Source organism: Protopterus annectens, chromosome 2.part0 (assembly GCF_019279795.1).
Source record: "Protopterus annectens isolate FY-2018-M chromosome 2.part0, PAN1.0, whole genome shotgun sequence".
NCBI classification, from domain to species: Eukaryota; Metazoa; Chordata; order Ceratodontiformes; family Protopteridae; genus Protopterus; species Protopterus annectens.
In genome coordinates, this window is record NC_056728.1 from 315454676 (window position 1) to 315478621 (window position 23946).

The 23946-nt window shown below is 40.6% G+C and overlaps 1 protein-coding gene across 1 annotated transcript in view; it reads left to right on the forward strand.

The window, feature by feature from the left end:
• Positions 1 to 23946, forward strand: part of CCDC192 (coiled-coil domain containing 192) — a 1678242-nt gene that overhangs the window by 731927 nt on the left and 922369 nt on the right. The window contains exon 6 of the mRNA XM_044060800.1: positions 22791 to 22923. Coding sequence (XP_043916735.1) covers positions 22791 to 22923 — 133 coding nt within the window. The remainder of the gene's footprint in view (positions 1 to 22790; positions 22924 to 23946) is intronic.

The following is a 23946-nucleotide window of genomic DNA, read 5'->3' on the forward strand; positions in this document are numbered from 1 at the left end:
ATAACTGTAGCATTCAGCTTTGCACAGTCATACATTGTACTCATTGCCTTGTAATATTTTGCCTGAAAAGCATGGTGAGTGTGCCGTCTATGAGACTGAACTTGAGACTGCAGAGGTTCTGATGATGTTTGGAAAATTGATAGTAGTATTAGATGAGACCAATACCATAATGGCAAGCATTCAGAATCTCCTTTAGAACCGTCAACAGATGCTACTGCATGGGGTCAGTTTTTATATCTCCTTTGCCAGTAGGTTCATAGGTGTGTACTAGGCTAATGGCCCTGGAGCCTTTACAAGCCTAGCCCATAGGATTACCCTGGCATCACGCCACCTGACCTTAGTTTCCAGTGCCTCTGTCGAGTAGAGCCACTGGAGTGATCCCAGGGGTGAATTTACTATTTCCCATCCACTCATTAAGATTTCACTTGAAGAGGGCAAGTGAGGTGCTCTGTTTGACATGTATGGGAAGTCTTTTCCATAACATGGGCAGTCTCTGGGTTATGAACCTGTCCCTCCAGCACGTTCTGTTGATTGTGGTAATGAGGTTGAGGTCTCTGGAGTGTGTGGTGCAGAGGGATTGGGATTTCTTTAGATGTAGCAATTCTAACAGAGCTGGGTCAAGCAAAGATCATCTCTAAGTAGGCGATATGAGACAGAGCACAGTTGGATTTTTTTGAGTCTGTCCATATAGCACAAGTGTTTAAGGCCTAGGATCCTCTTTGTGAGGTAATTTTGTGGGCTCCCCAGTTGTTGCAGGGGTCTAGTGAGGTACATGCCAAATGGGGCATTGAACTTGATGACTGGCCTAATGAGGGAAGAGTAGAGGGAGACAATGACCTCATTCTTCCTGGATGCAAACTCTTAGTAATGAGATGTGCCACACAGAAGGACTTTCTGGCCACAGTGGCAGTGTGGTGGTCAAAAGAGAGGTTGCTGTCAACTTGTGTTCCCAGATTTCTTATAACGCCTTCTGTGTTCAGTGAACTACCATCAATGTGGTAATTCATGGGAACTGGGTTGTTCCCAAAGGGGATGACGACACATTTTTTGGCATTGAGCTTAAGGCCATGGTTCTGACATCAGTCGTTGGTCTCAGTGAGGCCTTTCTGTAGGATGTCAACATCACTTGGGGAGTTAATAATGGCTCCAACTTGCAATCGTTTGAGAACTTTGTCAGCCAGAGTCCCTTTGTGTTGGCCTGGACTTCTGAGAAGTAGATACTAAACAGGAGAGGACCCAGGACCAATCCCTGTGGGACTCCACTTGTGACTGGTTGGCAGTCTGACTTGGAGTCAGCTACTTTCACATTGTGGGTTCTATTTGCTCACAGTTTGCAACCCACCTAGTGATATAGGGGGTGATGTCTAGCTTAGTGAGTTTTTCTATGATTCCTGAGTGGGGAATGATATCAAAGGCCTTGGCCAGATCAAGGTAGGCTGTATGAATCACCTTGCCTTCATCCACAGCTCTGGTGACTGACTCAAAGAAGTCCACCAAGTTAAGCAGGCATGATCTACCCTTCACAAAACCAAACTGTGTGGGATCCAGATTTTGGAGGTTCCCTGTATCCTTGTTTATTAGGTCCATGATGATGTGTCCCATAGCTTTGCATATCAGACTTGTCAGGCTAATGGGGCAATAGTTCTTAGGGTCTGTAGTCGCTCCTCCATTGTGGAAAGGGATGACTATAGCAGTTCGCCATTCGGTAGGGGCAAAGCCTGAGGTGAGGCTGTGATTGAACAGGGCACACAGGTGAAGTGCCAGTTCACTCTGTAGTTCATGTAGAATACATCCAGGGATATTGTCTAGTTCCATAGAAGTTGTATTTTTGGCCTTGGACAGTACTGTTTTAACCTGTGCAGCAATAATACTAGGTGCCTGGCAATCTACTGGTATTGTGATTGGTTCTTTGGTGAGGGAGAGGGGTAAAATTGGCACTGAATCTGTCAGCCAGTATATTGGCAATATCTGTTGGCTCAGTATAGGAGGTACCATTGTGCAGTAGCTCAGAGCAAATCTGGGTATTGCCGTGGAGATTCTTTTCATAACTATAGAAGGCCTTGTGGTTGTCTTTACTATCTGCTACAATTCTGTTTTCTTAGGTAGCTTTAGAGGATTTGATGAGGGATCTCAATGTTTTGTTGAGACTGATAAGGGAGTTTTTCCAGTCTTGGGACTTCACCTTATTCTGTATCAGTTTCCTCCTTCTGTTGTAGAGTTTGTTTATGGCAGGGGACCACCAGATTGGCTTCCTTTTTTTTGGTGGAGAGGGTCTTGGTTCTGTTGCTTATGGTGAGATCCATGCATTTGTGTACGTGTTCATACAGTGCATTGGTGTATGGTTCGGCAGTCATGCAACTATTCTCCATTTGCATGGGTGCCATGAAGTTAGCCACCTCTGTTTTTAGGAGCCTAAAGTTAGCTTTGGAGAAGTTTTTCGTGGTGGTTACCTGTGTGTGTGTGTGTGTGTGTGTGTGTGTGTGTGTGTGTGTGTGTGTGTGTGTGTGTGTGTGTGTGTGGGGATTGTGGATTTCCAAGGTGATTAGTTTGTGATTGGATCTAACCAGGGAGGAGTTGACTATTGGTATAGAGCAGCGGTCACCCATGTTAGTAATACCCAGGTCAAGGATGTTGCTACCTCTAGCGGGGTAAGAATGAGCTGGTCCAGGGCATTGGAATTAATGAATTCCAGGAAACGTTGGACAAGTGTATTGGTACATGAGTAGTTTTCCCAATTAATGGAGGGGTAGTAGAAGTCACCTAGTATTAGAGTGTTAGGTTGGACCCTAATATTCTCCAGGGTGCTTAGGAACGTGGAGTGAGCGTCTTGGGACATGGTTGGGGACCTATAACAAGCTACGACCTGAATCGCTGTCTTACCCAATGTTAGCTGCACCTGAAATATCTCTGATGCATTATGTCGGGCTACCAATCTGGAGGTGTGCGCATCCTTTATGAATATGGAAACACTACCACCTTTGGAGCTTCAGTCCAAATTCTGGGGCTGAAAGGTGTGGAATGAGTTATAGCCTGGTAGTGCAGGGGTGCTCAGATACCTTTTGCGAACAGCATTGTACAAGTCTGGAATGATGATACTTGACAGTATGCTTTGCCTGAGATGTAATACCCGGGCATAGACAAAAATGCTTTCATTAAGCTGTCTAATCCCTGGGTTGAATATTAATGAAAATGGCAAAAGTTGCTGGCCATCATTTTTACAGGTCAGATGCCTTTGTTTATTGGCAATTGGGATTTAAATTTGGGGGTTTCACTCAAAATCTGGAAACAGACTTCCTGAAAGCAGAGTTTATCGGTAGATCAAGATTTTAGGAAGCTTAATGCTTTTGGCCAGTGCAGAGCCTCGATATCCTCCATAAGGGGGCTGCATCCAAGTAGCTACATCATAGTCCTCTAATTAGTAACTGGTAATAGAACTGTTAGCAGTCATCCAGTTTCTAGCACCTAACAAAATATCTGACTGGTAAAATATAAGCCACATTTATAAAGTTCAGGAGTACAGGATGAAGGGAAAAAGCACCAATTAGTGATAGGAGAAGTAGGTTAATTTCGAGCATACAGTATGAAACATCTTATGTAATGACACAGCAGTTGGAGTATCAGTTAGATTTTATTATATGGCTGCTGTTTCATAGTTAGCTTGTACTAGAAGGCTTTACTATTAAGAGATGAAGAAACTTTGAGGCATGAAGGAGGCAGAGCATATGAGATCTGTTTGTTAAGTATTTGCTTCTAAAAGGTGCTCAGTTTTAGCATGTAGACAAGTTGAAGTAATAAGAAACTTTGAAAGCTTCCCTTTATGTTAGTGATTTTGGTAAGAATAAAATGGAGCAGTTTATTTCAGCTGCCAAGGAACTTTTACACCTCTCTGATTTATTTGTTTTGCTTTTCTCCATCTTCTTCTTGATTTTTACTGCTCCTGTCTTCTCAAGGTTCTCTCCTAGAAGTACACATACCCACATAAAGGTAATAGTTTTAAATTCCAGGACTCATAAGTGTAAGTCCTGGAATAGCGAGACTTGAATGTACAAAAATTAGGTCTTACATATACCAAGTCTAAGATTGCTATGTCTTGGAGTATTCCCTTTTCTCAAAGATATGTTGATCTTGCAGTTTGTATATATAAGTATTAGGGGTGTTGGGGAGGGTGCAGGAAGGAACAAACTACAAAAAAATAATTTTAAAAGAGAGCAATGATTGTTGACATTCACTGTTCTCCTGAAGTTTTGCAGGTTTTTTCATAATTTTGGGACTTGAAATTATGGGTCTCAGAATTGCAGTAGGGGGCCCTGCATAAATACAAACACACACACACACACACACACACACACACACACACTGGCAAACTCATGCATGTGCTTTTTCTGTGTAGTTAATGATCTCCTAGTCAATTTCATTTCCATCATGTCATCTGAGAAAGTATCATGACTACCCAACCCATTTGTCTCCATATGCAAAACATGGAATTGGGATGATCTGATGACATAAGGTAGGGCTTTATTTATTTATTTATTTATTGACATTTGATTACAGGGAAAGCCCATATGGGTAGAAACCCATTTTCAGGAGAGGCCCGAGGACAAAAGCTCCAAAGTATTGCAAAACATTTTATGAACAATAATTTTACAGTCTTTAAAAATAATACAGAATACAAATAACAGTTTAAATAATTATACCAAATTAGATATTATATGAAAACATCAGTTAAGAATAGATACAAGTTATATGACAATCATTTAATAGACAAATTTTAACCAGTTTATAGAGAAATTAAAGGTTAAGTTAGTATAATACAAACAGGAATAACAATATGAAGTGAGAGAAAAGCAGGCTTATGGTATATTTAGAAAAAAAAGCCAGAGGAGAGAAATTGATAGAGGTAAGGAAGTGAGCGAAGAAGGGAGAGCAAGAAAATGTAAGGTATGAATAGGTATTTATTCTGATTTAAGGATATAGTTTCTCTTGGTGTTGAGCAGGAACAGAGCCAGCTTTTGGCTAGAACATCTTTCAGAATGGATTTGAAGGATGGGAGGGAGTGTATTCACCTGATGTATAGAGGTAAGGCGTTCCAGGCCTTAGCAACATGGTATGAGTACAGACAATGCCCAGCAGATATGACAGGTGTGTGGACAGACAGGAGTTTTTGGGCGTTGGATCGTAATGATCAACTAGGAACATAGTTATGTTGAATGTTATTTAATGTCAGGCAAACAGATGGGTTCTGGATAATTTTATAGGTGGTAAGAAGCTGTGTATGTGTTAGTTGATGGGGTTGTTCAAACCAATTTACGCTTTTTAGTGCTATACTGTGGTGGGTTCTGAAAGGGGTATTTGCTGCAAATTTAGCAACTTTGTTATAGCATAGTACAAGTTATGATATTTGTGATGCCTGAAGGATAGTAAGGATGGGAGCACCATAAAGAAGTGTTGAGAGGAGATAAGTAGTGGCAAATGATTTAGTTGCATCATTGAGAAAGTTTTTGGCTCTGTGAAGCATCCTCAGTTTTGGATGAGTTTTTCTTATGCAATTTTGTATATACGGATTGAATTTAAGATTATGATCCACTAGCACCCCTAATAATTTGCCATGAGAAGTGACTTCAGTGGTTGTATTATCAAATGAAAGGACTTTAAATTTATTTTTTCATATGAGAGGGATTTGGAGAAAAAAGTAGTAGCTTTTTTTTTTTTTTTTAGGGTTGAGCATAAGTTGTGAGTTAGAGAGCCATGTTTCAGTTGCTGTTAAAGTTTCCTGAGTAAATTTTTGGAGGTTTGCCATGTTGTCAGATGTGCAAATGAGTGTGGAGTCATCTGCTTATTATACTAATGAAGTCTGTTATACGGATGTGTGGAGGGTGTTGTTGAGAATGTTAAAGAGGATTGGACCAAGGATAGAGCCTTGTGGTATACCGATACTGCCTGGGAGGTGTGGAGAGAGGGTAGAGTGCCACTTTACTGAATGATACCTATTGGATAGGTAGCTTTTTATTCATTATTTATTTATTTTACATTTATTTACCGAGAAAGTCTAACTGGGCAGAAACCCATTTTCAGCAGAGGCCCAGGGAGGAAAGCTTCACATAATAAACATCAGATACAAAATTACATAGTGGTGATTTTATACAGTATGCAGAAGATAAGATAAATACATTTTGAGTTTTAAAGGTATGCAGGTAGGTGCAAGTGTGTGTGTGTGTGTGTGTGTGTGTGTGTGTGTGTGTGTGTGTGTGTGTGTGTGTGTGTGTGTGTGTGTGTGTGTGTGTGTGTATGTGTGTGTGCCTTCTGTGAAGGTTGAGCACCGGGCTGGCAACATGATACAATAATCTGCAGACCGGTTATCCGCTGTGGGGACCACTAACGGGAGAAGCTGAAGTATATTTATTTTAGTGTATATTTGAAGATAAAGGTTTGTTACAATTTTGTAGGCTGTTATTATATATTCAAATTCTGTTTAGCCTTGGAAAGAAAGGAGAAGTAGGAGGCTAAGAGGATAGAGAAAGATGGGATAAAAATTATTATGATAACATGAAATCAGTTGGGATAGAGACTGATTATTAGACAGATATTTTCTGAAATATGTTTGTTACAGGATGGGAGGGTAAGGTAGACTGTTAGTTTTCAGAGCAGGAGAGAAGTATTAGTAATTATTGTTTACCCTGGACTATTGCAGTGGCATAACCATTTGTCTGTTAAGTAACATTTGACTAATTTTTTAAATTGTGTTGGGCTGGAATGGTTCTAATAGAAGTAGGTAGAGCGTTCCAGCTTTTAGCTACTTGACATGAGTAAAATGAGATGTGATAGTGTTCAATCTCGCCGTTTGTTCTTACACATGGGTTCGGAGCCGATCCTCGGCTCCGTGCCGGCCTCTTGCAAGCTCTGCATCGAGAAGAAGCTCGAGACAATCTAATACCCACAATCCCCCTCTGCCTTTACCTCAGATCTAGTTTGCCGCTGCTGCATTCGCATCGTTGGGAGCTAGCTCGAGCGTCTAAAGCTAAGATATAACTTATTTGTTATATTTTATTAGATTTTCTAATTCTATTTGATGTTTCAGTATATACTGTATGATTGTGTTGTGGTCTGGTTGATTTCTTGGTGCCGTTAAGTAGTTTTATCGGTTAGATTTTTTTCGGGGCCTACAACCCTTCATAAATTTAATAATATTTGACTTTTATACCGGATTTGACAATTTTTTATCGGATTTGACAAACTTTCACGGATTTGACTGCATTACTGGACTTGTCTTTTACTTCTATAATGTCTGATAAGGTGAAGTCAGGTTTCAAGCGTTGTCAGTGTGGCCAGAAAATGTCAGTGACTGACAACCATAGTTCCTGCGTCTACTGCCTTGGCCCTCTCCACTTGCAAGAGGACTGTTCCATCTGTCACTCTTTTAGTGGGAGGGTCATGACAGATAGGCGCAGGAAACTAATGGACAGAGGTTTATTGAAACCTTCTTTTCAGGAGGCTCTGGATGCTTCTGACCAGGCATCGAAGTCCTCTAAGGAATCGAAGACGTTGGAGCCCAAGTCATTGGCTCCGAGCTCTTCAGCAAAGGTTAGATCACCGGTTCCACAGACTTCGGGGCCGAGTGTTCAACTGGTATCGGTTCCTGAGCCTCGAGTCTTGGAACCGGTGATGGAGCTCCCTCCTTCGACCTTATTGAGGTCGGCTCCGTCTTCGGTTCCTTCGACCCGTTCTTCCTCCAAACTTTCTGATATCGATGTGGATCGCGTGGTGCAGAAGTTATTGGAGCATTCGGCCCTGTCCAAACTTATTTCGGTTTCCACCCAGTTGGTGTTGAAACTTGAAGGCCTCCCGGTATCTCCATCCATTCCTCCTCCGAGACCGATTCAGTCTTTGGAGCCGGAAGAGGCTGATCTACTGATTGTGGAGCCCTCGGGTCCAGAACCGCCCTTTCTCGGTCTGTTCCTCTCATTTGACTCCGTCGGACCCGATACCGAGTCTCGGAGCCGACGGTCTGTCCTTGGTTCCGGGGCCGAGTCGAACCGACGTTCGGTTCCGACTCTCCCCTCGGGCCTCGGCGGATCGATTCGGCTCCGTCCTCGGGTCGATGCCTTCGTGCCCGTGTCGGGGATTCTTCCCATTTCCTCGGAACCGGGAGACTCTTCGATGCGGGACCCGGGAGCGTTCGACCTGATGAGGAAGGTGTTGTCTACCCAGACAACCACATCAGTGGAAGCAACCTCTCCTCCCCATAAAGGGCCGTTATCCTCATCTGCACCCACGGCCACATCCAAGCGTCGGGCACCAGTGTCTCAGCCACCCCTGGAGGGTGCCCCCTCTTCCTCCGAGGCTTCTTCGGATGCTCCCCACGAAGAAGTCCCTAGGAAAAGATTGTGTAAGAGGAGACACTTGGATTCTCCACAGGAATCCTTGACATCTGATACTGACTTAGATGAGTCAGAGGGTCCCCTAAGTCACCTTCGAAGATGTCTCTTTCGGACATATTGGAGATCCTGAAACAGAGAGGTGACTGGCAGTCCCTTCCCTTCTGAGGATGAGTCAGTTCTGCTGAAGGCATTTGGTGCTCGCCTCTTCCTCCTGGGTCACTCCGCCCTTCGACGAACTAATGGAACTAATTGCTCGAAGGGCGTGGGAGGCTCCTGACACAGTGGAACCAGTCCCAAGGAAACCTAATAAATACATCACGGCACCTCAGGACAAGTCCTACCTAACAAAAGGAGTTCCAGTAGACGCTATGGTGGTGGCAGCAGCCACGAAAAAGGAGATGTCGGAGTCTTCTTCGTCTGTCCATCCTCCTAATAAAGATTCTAGGACGATGGATAGATACGGGAAGCGCATTTTTAGTTCAGCGGCTTTTTCCATGCGATCCCTGAACTATTTGACCCATTTTACACGTCTACAGAGGGATCTAGTCAAAGAGTTGGGAGATACCCTCCAGGGTACTACAGATGCAGCTGTCTCAGAGAAAGTGACAGCGCAACTTAATAACCTTACATCGATTGTTAACTCGTCCATGAGGCTGATTTCCTATGCAGCCGAAGGTTCGAGTAGGGCAGCAGCTTCAGCGATTGCTCTTCGCAGACAATCCTGGATGCGCTTATGCTCCTTTGCGGAAGCCTTCAAGTCTTCCTTTACTAACGCCCCATTTGACGGTGCCACTCTTTTTGGCCCCAAAGTAAAGGAGACCCTTACCCGGTGTGAACAGGAGGGAAAGACTCTGTCTGCTGTCGGAGTCCGTTTTTCCACCCCAACCAGACCGTACCCCAAAGGGCAACGTGGTGGAAAAATGTGGTTTCGAAAACCCCAAGGATCTTTCCCAGGCACACAGGGAGACGCCCCCTCTAGAGGCAGAGGAGGGGGTAGAGGTGGAAGACGCCGCCCTGGCGGCAGAGGGGGTCCGCAACATCAAGGTGACAGGGAGACACTCCCTGGTAAACCTTTCCAGCACTCCTGAGAGGAGGCCCGACTGTCCTGCTCTGGAGGCAGTCGGGGGTCGCTTAGCTTTATACCCTCAGGCCTGGCAAAATTTAACTACAGACAAGTGGGTAAAAAGCGTGGTTACCAGAGGTTACAACATACCCTTTCTATCTCATCCCATCCCAAAGAAAAGACTCCCAGATGTACCGCCCATCTGCGAGAGCCAGCAGCCATAGAAATTTCAAAGCTGCTAGAAAAAGAGTCATCCAACCAGTCCCAGCGGACCAGCAAGGATTCGGGACTTACTCAAGGTTCTTTTTAGTTCCAAAGAAAACAGGGGACTGGAGGCCCATTCTGGACCTAAGCTACCTCAATACCTTCGTCAGGAAAGAAAAGTTCCGAATGGTCACGCTTCAATCGATCCTTCCATTCTTACAGAAGGACGACTGGATGTGCTCAATAGATCTAGAAGATGCATACTACCACATCAAAATGGCCAGGACATCCAGAGATCATCTGCGCCCGGCTGGGGCCAGTCACTTTCAATTTCGAGCCCTGCCCTTTGGTCTGACCTCAGCCCCAGGGTCTTCACCAAATGCATGGCAGTGGTAGCGTCTCACTTGAGACGCCAAGGATTCCAGGTGTTTCCGTATCTGGACGACTGGCTCCTTTCTGCCACCACCCAGCGTCAACTATTACAGGCCAGAGACTTTGCTCTTCAACTGTGTGTTCACCTAGGGATTTCCGTAAACTTCGGAAAATCCTTACTTCAGCCATCACAAAATATCTTGTTCATAGGAGCAGAATTAAACACACGTCAGTTGATTCTAAGGCTTCCCCCAGAAAGGATATTATCACTTCAGACTCATATCGTCTTCTACTCTTGTCAAGGAAATCTCCTGCAAAACTGGTACTGAAGGTGTTGGGCCTCATGTCAGCCTCCCTTATTGCAATACCCTTGGGAAGGCTGCACATGAGAGTCCTACAATGGCTGCTGTTTGCACAATGGTCGTTTCAACAACTACCTCTAACACACGAGATTCTTATAACAAAGACATGCAAAACAGATCTAAACTGGTGGCTTCAAACGTGCAACCTTTCCAAGGGGAGACCATTTATGCTACCCACGCCCACAGTTACGGTGACCACGGACGCTTCCCTGATAGGGTGGGGGGGCATCTTTCAGGGACAGACAGTCCAAGGCGAATGGACCAATTTGGAGTACAATCTGCACATCAATGTTCTAGAGTTGAGGGCAGTGTTTCTAGCGTTGCAACACTTTGCTCCCCTTCTTCCTCTGGGAACTATTGCAGTTCAGACGGACAACATGTCTGTAGTCTGGTACATAAACAAGCAAGGGGGAACCAAATCCTATCAGCTATGCAGAGAGGCCATGAGAATCTGGCAGTGGGCGGAGTCCACGGGTCGCTTTCTAATAGCAACGCACATCCCGGGGTCATCCAACGTCATAGCCGACAGGCTCAGCAGAGCAATTCTGTTACCGCACGAGTGGTCCCTAAAACAGTCAGTAGCGAAAAGGATTTTTCGCAAGTGGGGCCAGCCTTCCTGCGATCTGTTTGCATCTCCAATGAACGCCAAATGCAGGAGCTACTTTGCCCTATTACCCCCTCCAGGGGAAGTCCCCAGGGACGCACTGGTTCACGATTGGCCCCGGGACTCCTGTACGCATTTCCTCCATTTCCTCTGATATCAAAGTTTCTCCAGAAAGCCAGGAACCTACACAGGACAATAATCCTCATTGCCCCATTCTGGTCTCGTCAAATTTGGTTTCCCTTCCTGAAGATACACTGCATTCGGGGACCCTGGATTCTGGACCCAGAGCCAGACCTATTGACTCACTCGTCAGGGGTTCCCCATCCCGCGCTCCTGTCCCTCCATCTGGCAGCTTGGCTGCTCCAATTCCCAACTTAGCCAGGTCTGATCTTTTGTCACCAGCAGTCCAGGATATATTGGTGGCTTCCCATAAAGCTTCCACTACTAAAACATATTCTAGCAAATGGAATCGATTTGTATTCTGGGCGAATACACACCAAGTGGATCCTTTTATAGCTTCTTTGAATAAGATATTAGAGTTTTTAACGGACTTATTCCATCAGGGTGCTTCTCCTGCTACACTAAGAGTTCAATTGGCTGCCATTTCAAATTTCCATGTGGAAGAATGTGGAGCTCCTGTTATGGCTCACAGACTTTGTAAAGCCTTTTTAAAAGGGGTTTTTCATATTAGACCACCGGTCAGATCTCCTACGTCACCTTGGAGTCTAAACTTGTTGTTATCTAAATTAATGTTGCCCCCCTTTGAACCTGCCTCTTCTTGCCCATTAAAATTTTTGACCTGGAAGACTCTTTTTGGTAGCCATTACTTCCGCTAGGCGAGTATCTGAACTTCAGGCTCTCTCCATCAAGCACCCTTATTTGATCTTTCACTCTGACAGAGTTTCTCTTGAACCAATTCATCCTTCCTCCCTAAAGTGTGTTCTATTAACAATATTAATCAGTCCATTGAATTACCCACTTTCTTCAAAAACCACTCCAACAAAATGGAGTATATGTTACACAAATTAGATGTTCACAGACAGCTAAGATTTTACTTGGATAGAACAAAAGATCACAGAAAAACTGATCAACTCTTTGTGGCTTTTGCTGATAGCAGGAAAGGACTTGCAGTTACCAAAAGAACTCTTTCTAAATGGTTAACGGATTGTATAATCTATGTCTACGATTCTTCAAATCAAACCCTTTTGCACAAACCCAAAGGACATTCCACAAGGTCAGTGTCTACATCTTTGGCTCATGCAGCCCGCCTACCACTGGACGCTATTTGTGCGGCTGCTACTTGGTCTAAGCCACATACATTCATTTCTCATTATAAGGTAGACAAGGTTTCTAGGGACAGGGCAACCTTTGGTTCCACTGTGCTCAAGAACATCCTTCCGTGAGTTCCTCAGGAACAAGGAGCTAGGGACGCTACCCATGTGTAAGAACAAACGGCGAGATTGAACACTATCACATATAGAAGTTATGTCCTTACCATAACGTTCCATGTGGAGTGTTCATCTCGCCTTTGTTCTTACAGTCCCACCCTCCCGCCCTTAGGAAGAACGTTCTTTTGATGCCTGGCCAGGAGCATTCTGCTGCTGCTGCAATATTGTGTACATAGTTGGCATATATATTTATATATGTCTATTTGGCTTATATATATATAGTTATGTATAGATTCTTTCTGTGCATATGTGATGTAAGCATGAATGTGCTCTCTCTGTAGATTGGTTTGCTTGCAAACTAGATCTGAGGTAAAGGCAGAGGGGGATTGTGGGTATTAGATTGTCTCAAGCTTCTTCTCGATGCAGAGCTTGCAAGAGGCCGGCACGGAGCCGAGGATCGGCTCCGAACCCATGTGTAAGAACAAAGGCGAGATGAACACTCCACATGGAATGTTATGGTAAGGACATAACTTCTATTTACCTGCAGTGTTTGAGGGTTTGAAAACTTGTAGTAGGGATGTGTTAGTTGAGCGGAGCAGCCGTTTCTTGGAGTAAGGTTGTAAAATATTTCTAAGAGCTGAAATTTTTTCAGATTGATACAGTAGCTTGTGTGCCATGATTAGTTGAGTATATGTTAATAATTGAGGTAGTTCTAACCAGGAAAGTCTTTTGAAGACGAGACTGTGGTGGGTCCTATGTGCAGAGCCTGTGGCAAATTTAGCTATTTTGTTATAGCATGTTTCTAGTTTATCTAAGTTTCTAAGATTGATGAGTACAGGGAAGGCAGAGAGCAGTGTTAACAGGAGTTGGGATCTGGCTATAGCCCCTTTGAACTACTGAAGGGTGGGGCTGATACCTATTGGAGAGGTAGCTTTTGAACCATTGAAGGGGGGGCTGAGAGATATCAAATAGTGACATTTTAAATAGAAATTTGCTGTGACAAACTGGTTTTAGAGACGTCTAGAAATAAGAAATAAACTAGTTTGCCATTATCCCTAGCTTTATTGACATTATCAGTATAGGTTAGAAATGCAGTGTTAGTACTGTGGGAAAGACAGAAACCATGTTATGTGGGGATAGGAGTTAGCAATTGTTTTTGAATACATTTTTCAAGTATTTTGGGGGGATAAGATAGCTATAGGTTGAGTTAGTGATGTCTGTTGAATTTCCTCCTTTGTGCAGAAGGGTAATGTGTGACTTTTTCCAGAGAGAGGGGTGCATGGGATTTCTGGATTGACCTATTTGTAAGGATTGAAGCAGGATAGGCAATGCTATCAGCTGCTATTTTAAGGTATTCACCTAGAAAGTCATCAGCTGGAGTAGAGCATGGTTTGAGTTTGTTTAAGAATAGTTTTATATGGGATGTGGGTACAGGTTTGAAGGTGAAAGTGGATGTGGTGATATGTGGCTGCTGGACAGGGCTAGGGTTAGATGTTGGGGAATCATTGGTTAGAGATGCTATACTATCTATGAAATAAGAGTTGAATTGTATTGCATTTTCGAGTGATAAGGTTAAGTTGGGGTTGAATTTATGTCCAGAATGCAAGATTTCTTTACTAGCTGTCCAGAAGTTTTAGGGTTGTTTACACTATTATTCTGAAAGTTATTATAATATAGGTTTTTATCTTCTTTAATTTTCTTTTTTGTATGATTGGGAAGCATTCTGAAGTTTTCAAGATATTGTGGTGTTTTATATCTGCCATTCTTTCCATGCTTTTTCTCTATCCTACGTTAGCATTCTACTCTTCTTGGATAGCCAAATTGTATTATTTGTTGTTAGTCTCTTCCTTCTGGGAGGTGCAAGGCTCTTTAGGCTATTCAGGAAAGTTGCACTGAATTCATTTGCAGCATAATCTAAGGAGATGATTTTTAGGAAGTTCCAGATAATAGATAGTAGGTTAGTAATGGACATTTCTGGGTTAAACTTGGAAAGGTTGTTTGCTGTTTTATAAACATGCTGATTAAGTGGATGTGTCAGTTCTTTGGTTTTTGTCTTTTTTTAATTTCGCCAAGTGTTTGGGTTTCTAATACCATGATGGGAATGGACCCCATTCCTAAGTCAAAGTGTGATTAAAGTTCATGAAATTAGTATTGTTTCAGTCTTTGATGTTAGCCAGAAGTGCTCTTCGAAGCACCTGCAATGTGCCCAATAATTACTCCTCCTGCAATTTGTATGGAGTTACATGATTGGTAACATATCTAAGTATGATTGTAAATTATTTTTATAAGACTCCATTGCTCCTACTACTACTGGAACTGCCTGGGTATCTTTCTTCCACATTGCCTTCATTGCTGCCTGCAGATCCTGGTATTTTATGACTTTGTGTCTCTCTGTACATAAGACACTGTAGTCACTAGGTGTAGCAATTTCAATAATTAGTCTTCTTTTCATGGACTACTATATCTGGTTTTCTTGCATCTATTTTATGAACTGTTGGTAATGAATGATCCCATGTGATGTAAACTTCATCATTTTCTGTGATGCTTTGTGGCTCATGTTTTCAGTGCTTTTTAGCTACTTCATTGTTATAATGTTTGCACAATCCCCAGTGCAACAGGTTTGCCACATTATTATGCCTTTCAGTATACAGTCCTTCTGCTATAAGTATATCACAACCAGAAACAAGATGTGTAACTGTTTCCAATTCTGTTTTACAACATCTGCATTTGTCTGTTTCTCTCCCACATGTCCAATGGACTTTGTAAGCCAATGTGTATGTAGTCCACTATCTTGGGCCGCCAATATTAACCTTTCATTTTTTGGTTTAAATTTACCTCTCCTTAACCATTCCTGTGTTCAGTCCTGATCAGCATGATGTTGTTCCAAGAGTTTTTTTATATTTGCAAGTATATTTATAGATTTTCTACATTTCTTGCCTACTCATCTGATCCTTCACCTTATATTACTTCTTTTGTTTTTTGGCACATTCACTTGCTACCTGATTTTTATCTACTTCTGGTTTGATTTCCATTCCTGCTTGATGCCAATATGCTTCTGCTAAACTAAGCAGGGAAGTCATCTTAGACTTATTCTCCTCATGTTTCAATACTTTCACTACGTCTGGGTCTTGCAAGGTCAGCAGATATGTATGCAGTCCCACTATTGCAGATCTATACATGTAATCAATTTTGAGGAGGCACGTACCTCCTTCAGAATGGGGAATATATTGTCTTGGTATGCACTGATTTTTATAAATCATGTGATGAGCATGAAGCATCCTTCTTGTTTTCCTGTCCAAGCTATCCAACACCTTTTGGAGCCAATCAGTCACTCTAAAACTGTAAGTTAGGACAGGAAGAGCAAATTGGTTTATAGCTTGGACTTTATTTCTAGATATCAATGCTGTTTTTAGTAAGTCTTCTAAAATATTCCGTAGTAAGTTTTATTCATATTTGTTCATGTATTATTGTTAATCCTTCATCAATTCCCAAATATTTATACACTCCCTCTTTTATATCACATTCCTGTCCCAAACTGATGTTTTCTTGGTGCTACAGCTTTCCTGCTTTAACTGTTGCCTTTGCACATTTATCAAGACCAAATGACATTCTTATATCATCCGAAAATGTTTTAACCACTTGCAGTTGTGCTTTCAGTTCCTCATCTGATGAACTATGTAATTTTAATTCATCTACAAAAAGAAAATGAGAAGTATTTACACTTTGATGTTTTCTGGGAGTCAAATTATAGCCATGACCTAATTATTAAGTAGATAGCTTAATGTGTTAAGGGCAAGACAAAAGAGCAGTGGTGACAGAGTCACCCTGGAATATCCCCCTTTGAATCCTTACCCTGGAATAATAATTTGTCCTTTATCATGGCTTAATTGTAAAGTGGTTTACCACTGTTTCATGGTTGCTGTAATGTAATCGATCAGTGCAGGGTGTGTCTTATGCATTTTTAAACATTTTTTTATCCATGAATGTCGCATACTGTGAAATGCTTTTTTGTAGTCTGCCCATGCCATACTTAAATTATTTCCCTTTTTACACTTCTCCATTTAACATAAAATGATTCTTTGTTCCATATGAATTTCTTTTATTACCCCTTTGTTCTATTGCCATGATTGAGTTTTCTTCTAAATGACTATAAACTCTGTTGGTATCAATTCGAATGTAGTTTATACGTTGTCGGAAAGCAGGTTATCGGTCTGTAGTTTTTAGGATAGCTTTCAGGTTCACTCTTAAGTAGAAGTATTGTTTTACCTGTTGTTAGCCAGGCTGGTGTCTGTTTGGGGTGTGTGTATAAATAGTTCTTACTCATGGCTAAATCTTCATGTAAAGATGTTAATACCTTTAACCAGATGTTTAGTATTGCATCTGGGCTTGGGGTTTTCCAGTTAGGAGCTTTTCTTAACTTTGTTTCAATCTCTCCAGTCATTACTATATCCCCTTGCATATCCTGTACATTTAAACGTCTTATTCTTTCTTTTACTTCTTGTATCCATTTAACATTTTTGTTATGTTCCACAGGGTCTTTCCTGTTCCTCCCCTTGCTGTGCAACTCCACCTAAATGTTTGTACTCGTTTCCTGTGGGAGGCTGGAAAGTATCTTCATCTGGCAAATTATCAGATGTTTGTATGTCTGGCTTTTTTAATTTTTCCAAGACTTTTGGGTTTTTAATACCATAACAGGAACGGACTCCATTCCTAAGTCAAAGTACGATTAAAGTTCATGAAATTAGTATTATTTCAATCTTTGATGTCAGCCAGAAGTAGTCTTTGCAGCACCCGCAATATGCCGAGTAATGACTCCTGCAATTTGTACAGGGTTACATGTACTGGTTACATATCTAAATACAATTGTAAATTCTTTTTTTATAAGACCCATTGCTTCTACTACTATTGGAACTGTCTGGGTATCTTTCTTCCACATTGCTCTCATTTCTGCCTGCAAATCCTGATATTTTATCAGGTTTTTGTGTTATTATTGTGTCTCTCTGTACACAAGACACTGTTATATTTATCTGTGTATCTTCTAAGTTTCATCCCCTGTGCTGAGATTTTTAGTTTGTTATTTGCAACAGTGCATGATAGATCCTGATCTGTTCTAGTACTGTGCATTACTTTTATCACGTCTATCTTTCTAAGTAGTTTTGTTGATCCATTCCCTCTTCTATACTCTTCTGAAAATGACACTGCTTGTCTTATAAGAAACCAGCAGGCCACAGAGACTCCAACACAGTACAAAAATGGTGGATTAGTACTTTTGTTTATTAAATATAAACTTCTTCAGATCTGAAGAAGTTTACATTTAATAAATGAAAGCAGTAATCCACCATTTTGTACCATTTTGCATTTTACTGCATGTTTACTGGCTGTTGTGCCTGTCTGAGTCTCTGTGGCCTGCGGGTTTCTTATTTATTTATTTTTTTTGCTTTTTAGTTTCAACACTTCTTGTTTTAATTGCTTTATAGTTTTCTTTATTTGATACGTCCATGATGGTATTCAATGTCTCTCCTTCCTTTCCCTCACTACCCTGAGTTCTTGTGGTAGAAATTTATCAGTTATTAATTTAGCTGCACATTAATACATCATGTTTACTTCTGTTATATTGCACGGATCTCTATGGACAGTCCTAATTACTGTGATCATTTGTTTTATCAAACTTCTGACTTTTTGGGTTTTATTGACCTTCTGCATTCTATTTCTTTCATTGATCTTAAGATGTCTATCTATCTCTATTAAATCAAGCAACTTTTCTCTTAGCTCATTTTCTTCTAAACTGAGGGCACATTTTTTGTTTTCCATTTCCTGTGAGCATCCTTTAGAAAGTTCTATAGCATCGTCCTGTGGCACATTCTCTTCAATTTCATTCTGTGCCATCCATTGCTCTGTCATGGGAACTCACTGGCCTATCAGTCCTCAACATTGACTGTGTCAGAGTTTCTACAGTTTCCTGTTCCTTCCCTTGCTGTCCAGCTTCAGGTAAATATTTATACTGGTTTCCTGTGGAAGGCTCCAGAATATCTTCATATGGCACCTTACCAATTGTTTCCCATTCCACTCGTTTCCCCTTAACTTGAATATCCATTGCTTTATCCTGTTGTGGTGCTTTTTGAATTAGATTTTCTACACTGTATCCTTCACTTTGCAGGTACTCCATAATCTCAGTTTCTCTTTCTTTAACTTCTCCGTTATAATTCTCCTTTTTTTCTTTGTCATCTTATTTTGTTCTGTTGTAAAGTTTTCCATGTCCAGATTCCGTTGCCTATACTTTCTCTTCAAATATCTCTGGTGCTGCTCTTTTTGTGTTGATTAGTTTTGCTTTCTCCTTTGCATAGATATTACACCATATTAAATCTCTTTTTCTTTCCCACGTCCATATGTCTTCTTCAGATGTCTCCTGATCTTCCTGTTTCTCCTTACTGTGGGAACTCATTCCATCATGCTGTGATGTAACCTGTGTTAGACTTTCTATATCAAATCCTTCACTTCGCAGACACTCCATAACTATAACTTCTATTTTTTTATTTTCACTTTGCTAATCTTCTTTTCTGCAGTCCCTCTTTGTGATATTATTTTTTTTATTGTGAAATTTTCCATATCTGGATGCCTTTGTCTGTATTTCTCTTCAAATATCTTTGGAGCTGCCTTCTGTATATTGATTAATTTGGCTTTCGCCTTTGCATAAATATCAAATCTTTTTTCTTTCCCATGTCCATATTTCTTTTTTATACTTTTCAAAAAACTCTGAATTTTGTTGTTTATATTTTCACACTTCCTCGGGTGCTTCTTTTTCCAAACAGATCAAAGTTTCTTCATCTATATATTGTTTTTCACAAATCTATTGTATTAATAGACATACATTTTTATTTGTAGCTTTTGACAGTTTTTCTTGTGGAAGTATTTTTATTTTCTCTAATCTCTCTCTTAATCTTTTTATATAGCTTGTGTTTGGAAACTCTGGACTTTTTGCATAATAGTAACAATACATAATTTCTTTCTTATCCTCAATAGTTCACTCTATCGTCTAGATGGCTCTTCTTTGGCCTATCAGTTTTTCTGATTTTTGTGGACTGCTACTTCCTTCTACAACAGGGGTGCCATCCTCCTCCTGGGCCTGACCTGGCCCCATTGTAGGAATGTTTCCATATTTTGCGGATTCTACACTGTCATTTTTTCCAGTCCTGGCACAAGTGTGCCTACCAGGATTGGGCACTATTTTATCCAGGGTCTTGTGCACCCAGTTATCATTTTTAATTTTTGACTGGCTTCTTCTGTATGGTATGAATGTCTGTTTGTAGAGACTGGGATATGATCACTGAGATAGTCAGACACTGTACCTGAAGTAGCGTATTTCCTAGAGTCTGATACTAGGGTCCACTCTAATAGGGAATTTGATGTCTTGCTATAATGTGTGGGTTAGTTGTGTGAAGCCAAAAAAGTTCACCTTAGATGTAGGGGGAGTTATATATCCAACCAACTGACTTTCACAACACGTAGTAGTATTAATTCTTGTGGAATTGTTATGGGTATCCAATGTAGGATATATTCTAATATAGCTGTATTGTCACCAGGAGGGATGTAAAGTACACTAATACATATGTGTTTGTAAATGTTTAATTTTAGGAAAGAAATAAGAAGCTTTGATGAATTGAATTTTGGTATTGGCTTGTTGTAAGAGGAAATGTGGTAAATGTTGGTAAATATTAAAGCAATATCACCAGCTTTCCTCTTTATACTGTCATTACAGATGATATCCTAGCCGGGAAATGTCATTTTGTAGTTGTTTATGCTGGGTTTAAGCCAAGTTTCTGTTACAGCAAGAATATCAGGCTTATATTGGGAAATCCAGGCATGTAGTTCAGCAGTTTTATTTCTTATGCTTCTAACAAATGTTAGCAAAAGATAGATTACTGGAGTTGGGTGTTGACAATTGTAGGGTTAGAGTAGTGTGTGGAACAGAATTGTCTTGGTGTTTATTGTGATAGGTGGTGCCAGGATTAGGGTGAATGTCTCCTCCTAGAAGGACTTTAGTATATTGGGGAATTATTGATACTTGTTTTTTGGAGAGTATTTTTTTTTATTTTACTTTGGTTTGAGTTGAAATGGAGCTGATCAGTCTATATCTGGAGTAAAGGTGAGGGACATCACAAAATAAGTTTGGTGTAATGTGTGGTGATGGTAGGAAGGAACTATGAATAGGTGGTTGGGACAGAGTTGGAGATATGTTGAGAGCTGTTATAGAGTCATGGTAGGAAGAAAGCTGGCCCAGTAGCAGGAGAAGAATAGAGGATAAGCTGAGTAGTAACATGATTAAATAAAGGGATCTGTATGTTATAACTGACAGGTAGTGGGGAAGTAGAGATCAAGAAGGAAAAATAAATTACAGGGTAGAAGGATATTTAGTGGTGGGGTAGGTAGGAAATAAGTACTTCCCATGAATGAAAAGAGTTGGGATGTTCTAATATGTTCTCTGAAATGTGTGAAATAGGGGGTTTGAAAGGCTAGAGTTTGAGAACATAGGTAAAACAGAAAGAAGTGAGGGTTTATTTGGGCAAAGTAGACAATACAATGTAGAAAAGATAGATACTGCCAGGGAGGGGTGTGACTATAAATATATATAGTACAAAGCTGTATGGGAGGCAAAAGATAGTAGACAATGGTGCTAAAAGATTAAATGAAAGTTGGGAATTAGGTAAAAAGAAAGGAGTGTTTGTATGATGGCAGTAAGATTGTTTGGGAGGGTTAGGAAACAGGAGTCACAAGTGTAATGTGTAAGTAGGAGGTATAATAGAGTAGAGTATTTATGATTGCGTTATTGTACAATAGACTTGCATTTGGTAACAGTTTAAAATTGCTGATTAACATTCAGTTGCACTCTTAACTTATAAGTCTGAGCACTACTTCCCTCCTAATAAAAGGACCACAGCACAAAACTCATTAACTGAGAATTATACGGGCTACCTATTGACTAATACTACATGTGGTTGATGAATGACTGCCTTGTGCATAGCAGTAGCGTTATACATGCAAAGAAAGCTTTACATGCACATTATGACTCTAGTCAGAAAGTATCTTCTGACAGCTGTTAAACCACCTTATACTGTCCTTTATGCAAACAGACTAAAGCTTTCTTGAGTAGTAAAGCCTTATAGCACATTTATATGGCATGAAGTGCCCCTAGCACTCAAGAAGTCATATGAATGGATGCAAATGCATCATTCCTTATGAATTGCTCATTAATGCTATTGTACGTATTGTAGTAACAAAGCATTGTTCATTTTTCAGAAGGCACTGCATCTGTGCTTAGTTTTTCAGCAACTTTTGTTTAGAGTTTTTTCACTTTCTCTCTACTGAAAATAAAGCATGCCCAGTCGTACCTACGCCAGTGTGCAAATAAGTTATGAAATACATTTCAGCAATAGTCATTACCATAACAATGTGGAGAAAGTGTGTGTGCTTGTGTGTGTGTGTCTATGCATGTTTGTTTGTGTAGGATGGAGGGGGCAACATTTCTTTTGGTTGTGAGGGCTGTTTTCTATAGTTCTAGTTAATAAATACATTTTGGTTGTCGTGGATAATGCAATAAGTATTTCTAGAAGGGTCAAAAGTAACTTTAAAATGTGCTTATAAATTGATATAGCTTGAAAAAGATTATCATCTAGGCACATGTAAAGTCCTTCAAACAATTACTGATGCAGAGAATTGGGTGTCCGTGGAACATGTTCATGTTCACGTAAAACAGGGTTCCTCACTAACACTGTTCAAATACAACCTAGATAATTGGATGGGAGACCGCAAATTCAACCCTGGGGTGGCACCCATGTCCCTTATAGACAGAGGTAGCCATTGTTGATCACAGACCCACTCTGTTCATAAATTCAAATTCATTCTGCGAACTACCCAAAAAGAACAAATGGGGATACTTGGGATTAACATGGCTAGGCTTGTAAAGGCTGTAGGGCTGCTAGCCTAGTAGCCTCCTATGAACATATGTTTTTAAAAATGTGTTGCAGCCTGTCTTATTAACAGTAGTAATTTGCATGCAACTTTGGCTGAATCTGCTTCCTGTGGTGTGCTTATGTATTTAACTGTATCTGTATGACCCTAAAACTTCAATGATGGTTGTGTTACACTTGTTGGATATTTTATGTACCACATATATGCAGCCTTTTCTGTATCAGTTATAAAGTCCTACAGGCCTAGTGATCTGTTTTTTGCTGCAGTCTGTATTCCTGCCATGTTGTTGTCAGTGCTATTAATATTTTGCCTCTTTGAGTGAGATACGTCCCTTTGATCAGTTAGTTGACTGTGTTGTATAGCAACCTAAGGGTGGAATGGCTGCTTACAGTGCAGAGTTTAAGATACTAAAGTTGAAATATTATTTCTTTATATCAAATATTTTCTTCCTGTTAGAAAATCAATCACAAAAGAAGACTGAAAAGTCTCAAACTTGAGCTGCTGCAAACTAAGCAAGATGCTGCACTAACAGTCATGGAGCTGAAAACAATGCAAAATAACTTGCATCATGTACAGATGTCCACCAGAGGTCAGTATAACACACAGTTAACATTTACGTCAAGCCATGCAGCTGAATAGGACTAGGAATCTGTTACTTATTATAAAAGGCGCAGTACAGGAGGGTTCCGTAATTCTGCTTACTTTTTCTCACTGACTTGTACCAGAAGGTGTATTTTGCTGTTATAGGAAACACAGAAATATAGCTTGTGTGTAAAGTTCAGTTGTTAAGTGGTCTTCAATCTGAGTTAGCTGCACTGTCAAATTGAAGGGCAATCTGCTTTTTTTGTTCTTGTTAAGCATCTAGAATAGGCTAGCATTGCTTCCCACAGCAATGCATTTTATTAATTTATTGTTAATAGTTGGATGACACTGATAGTAGGTATTTTATTGCCTTTATGGTGTAATCAAATATGACATTTCTTAGTAGTTGATTTTAAAATAATGTATTTTGCATTCGTATTGCACAGCTTCCTAACTTACTCTTCTTAGAAATATTAATAGATAAGTAGTAGAAAATGTATGCATATACGGGTGTCATTTCAGAAATGAAGTTGTGGCTATACCTGACAGATGGACATACAGATATCATCATTCAAGTAGACTATATTCATAACATCTAGCAGTTGGATAATTAGATAGCTAGTTATATGTACAGAGGGTGAGAAAGAGAGAGAGGGAAAACTAACTGCTCAGTGAGATCTATTTATGGTGAAGTAAAACATGCTATGTCTCCCACACCTCTCCTTTTATGAAGTATATGGCAAAAAGGCCACAAATCACATGGACAATCATGCATTTGGAAAATATACTTGGTTGTTAGGCAATCTACACTGGGAGATGGAGTACTGTGCTTGTTGAATGAAAGGAGAATTTTAAATGTTTTACGTATAGCCTGATGCTATCAGTAATATCACTGTCAACATAATTTATTGTCTGCATAATCTTAAACTTGTTTTGAAACAAACTATGTCTTAAGTGCCAGTATCACATAAACAGCTTTTCCTCAAGATTTTTTTTTTTGTTTAAAAAACAGGAAGGGAAATCTATACTG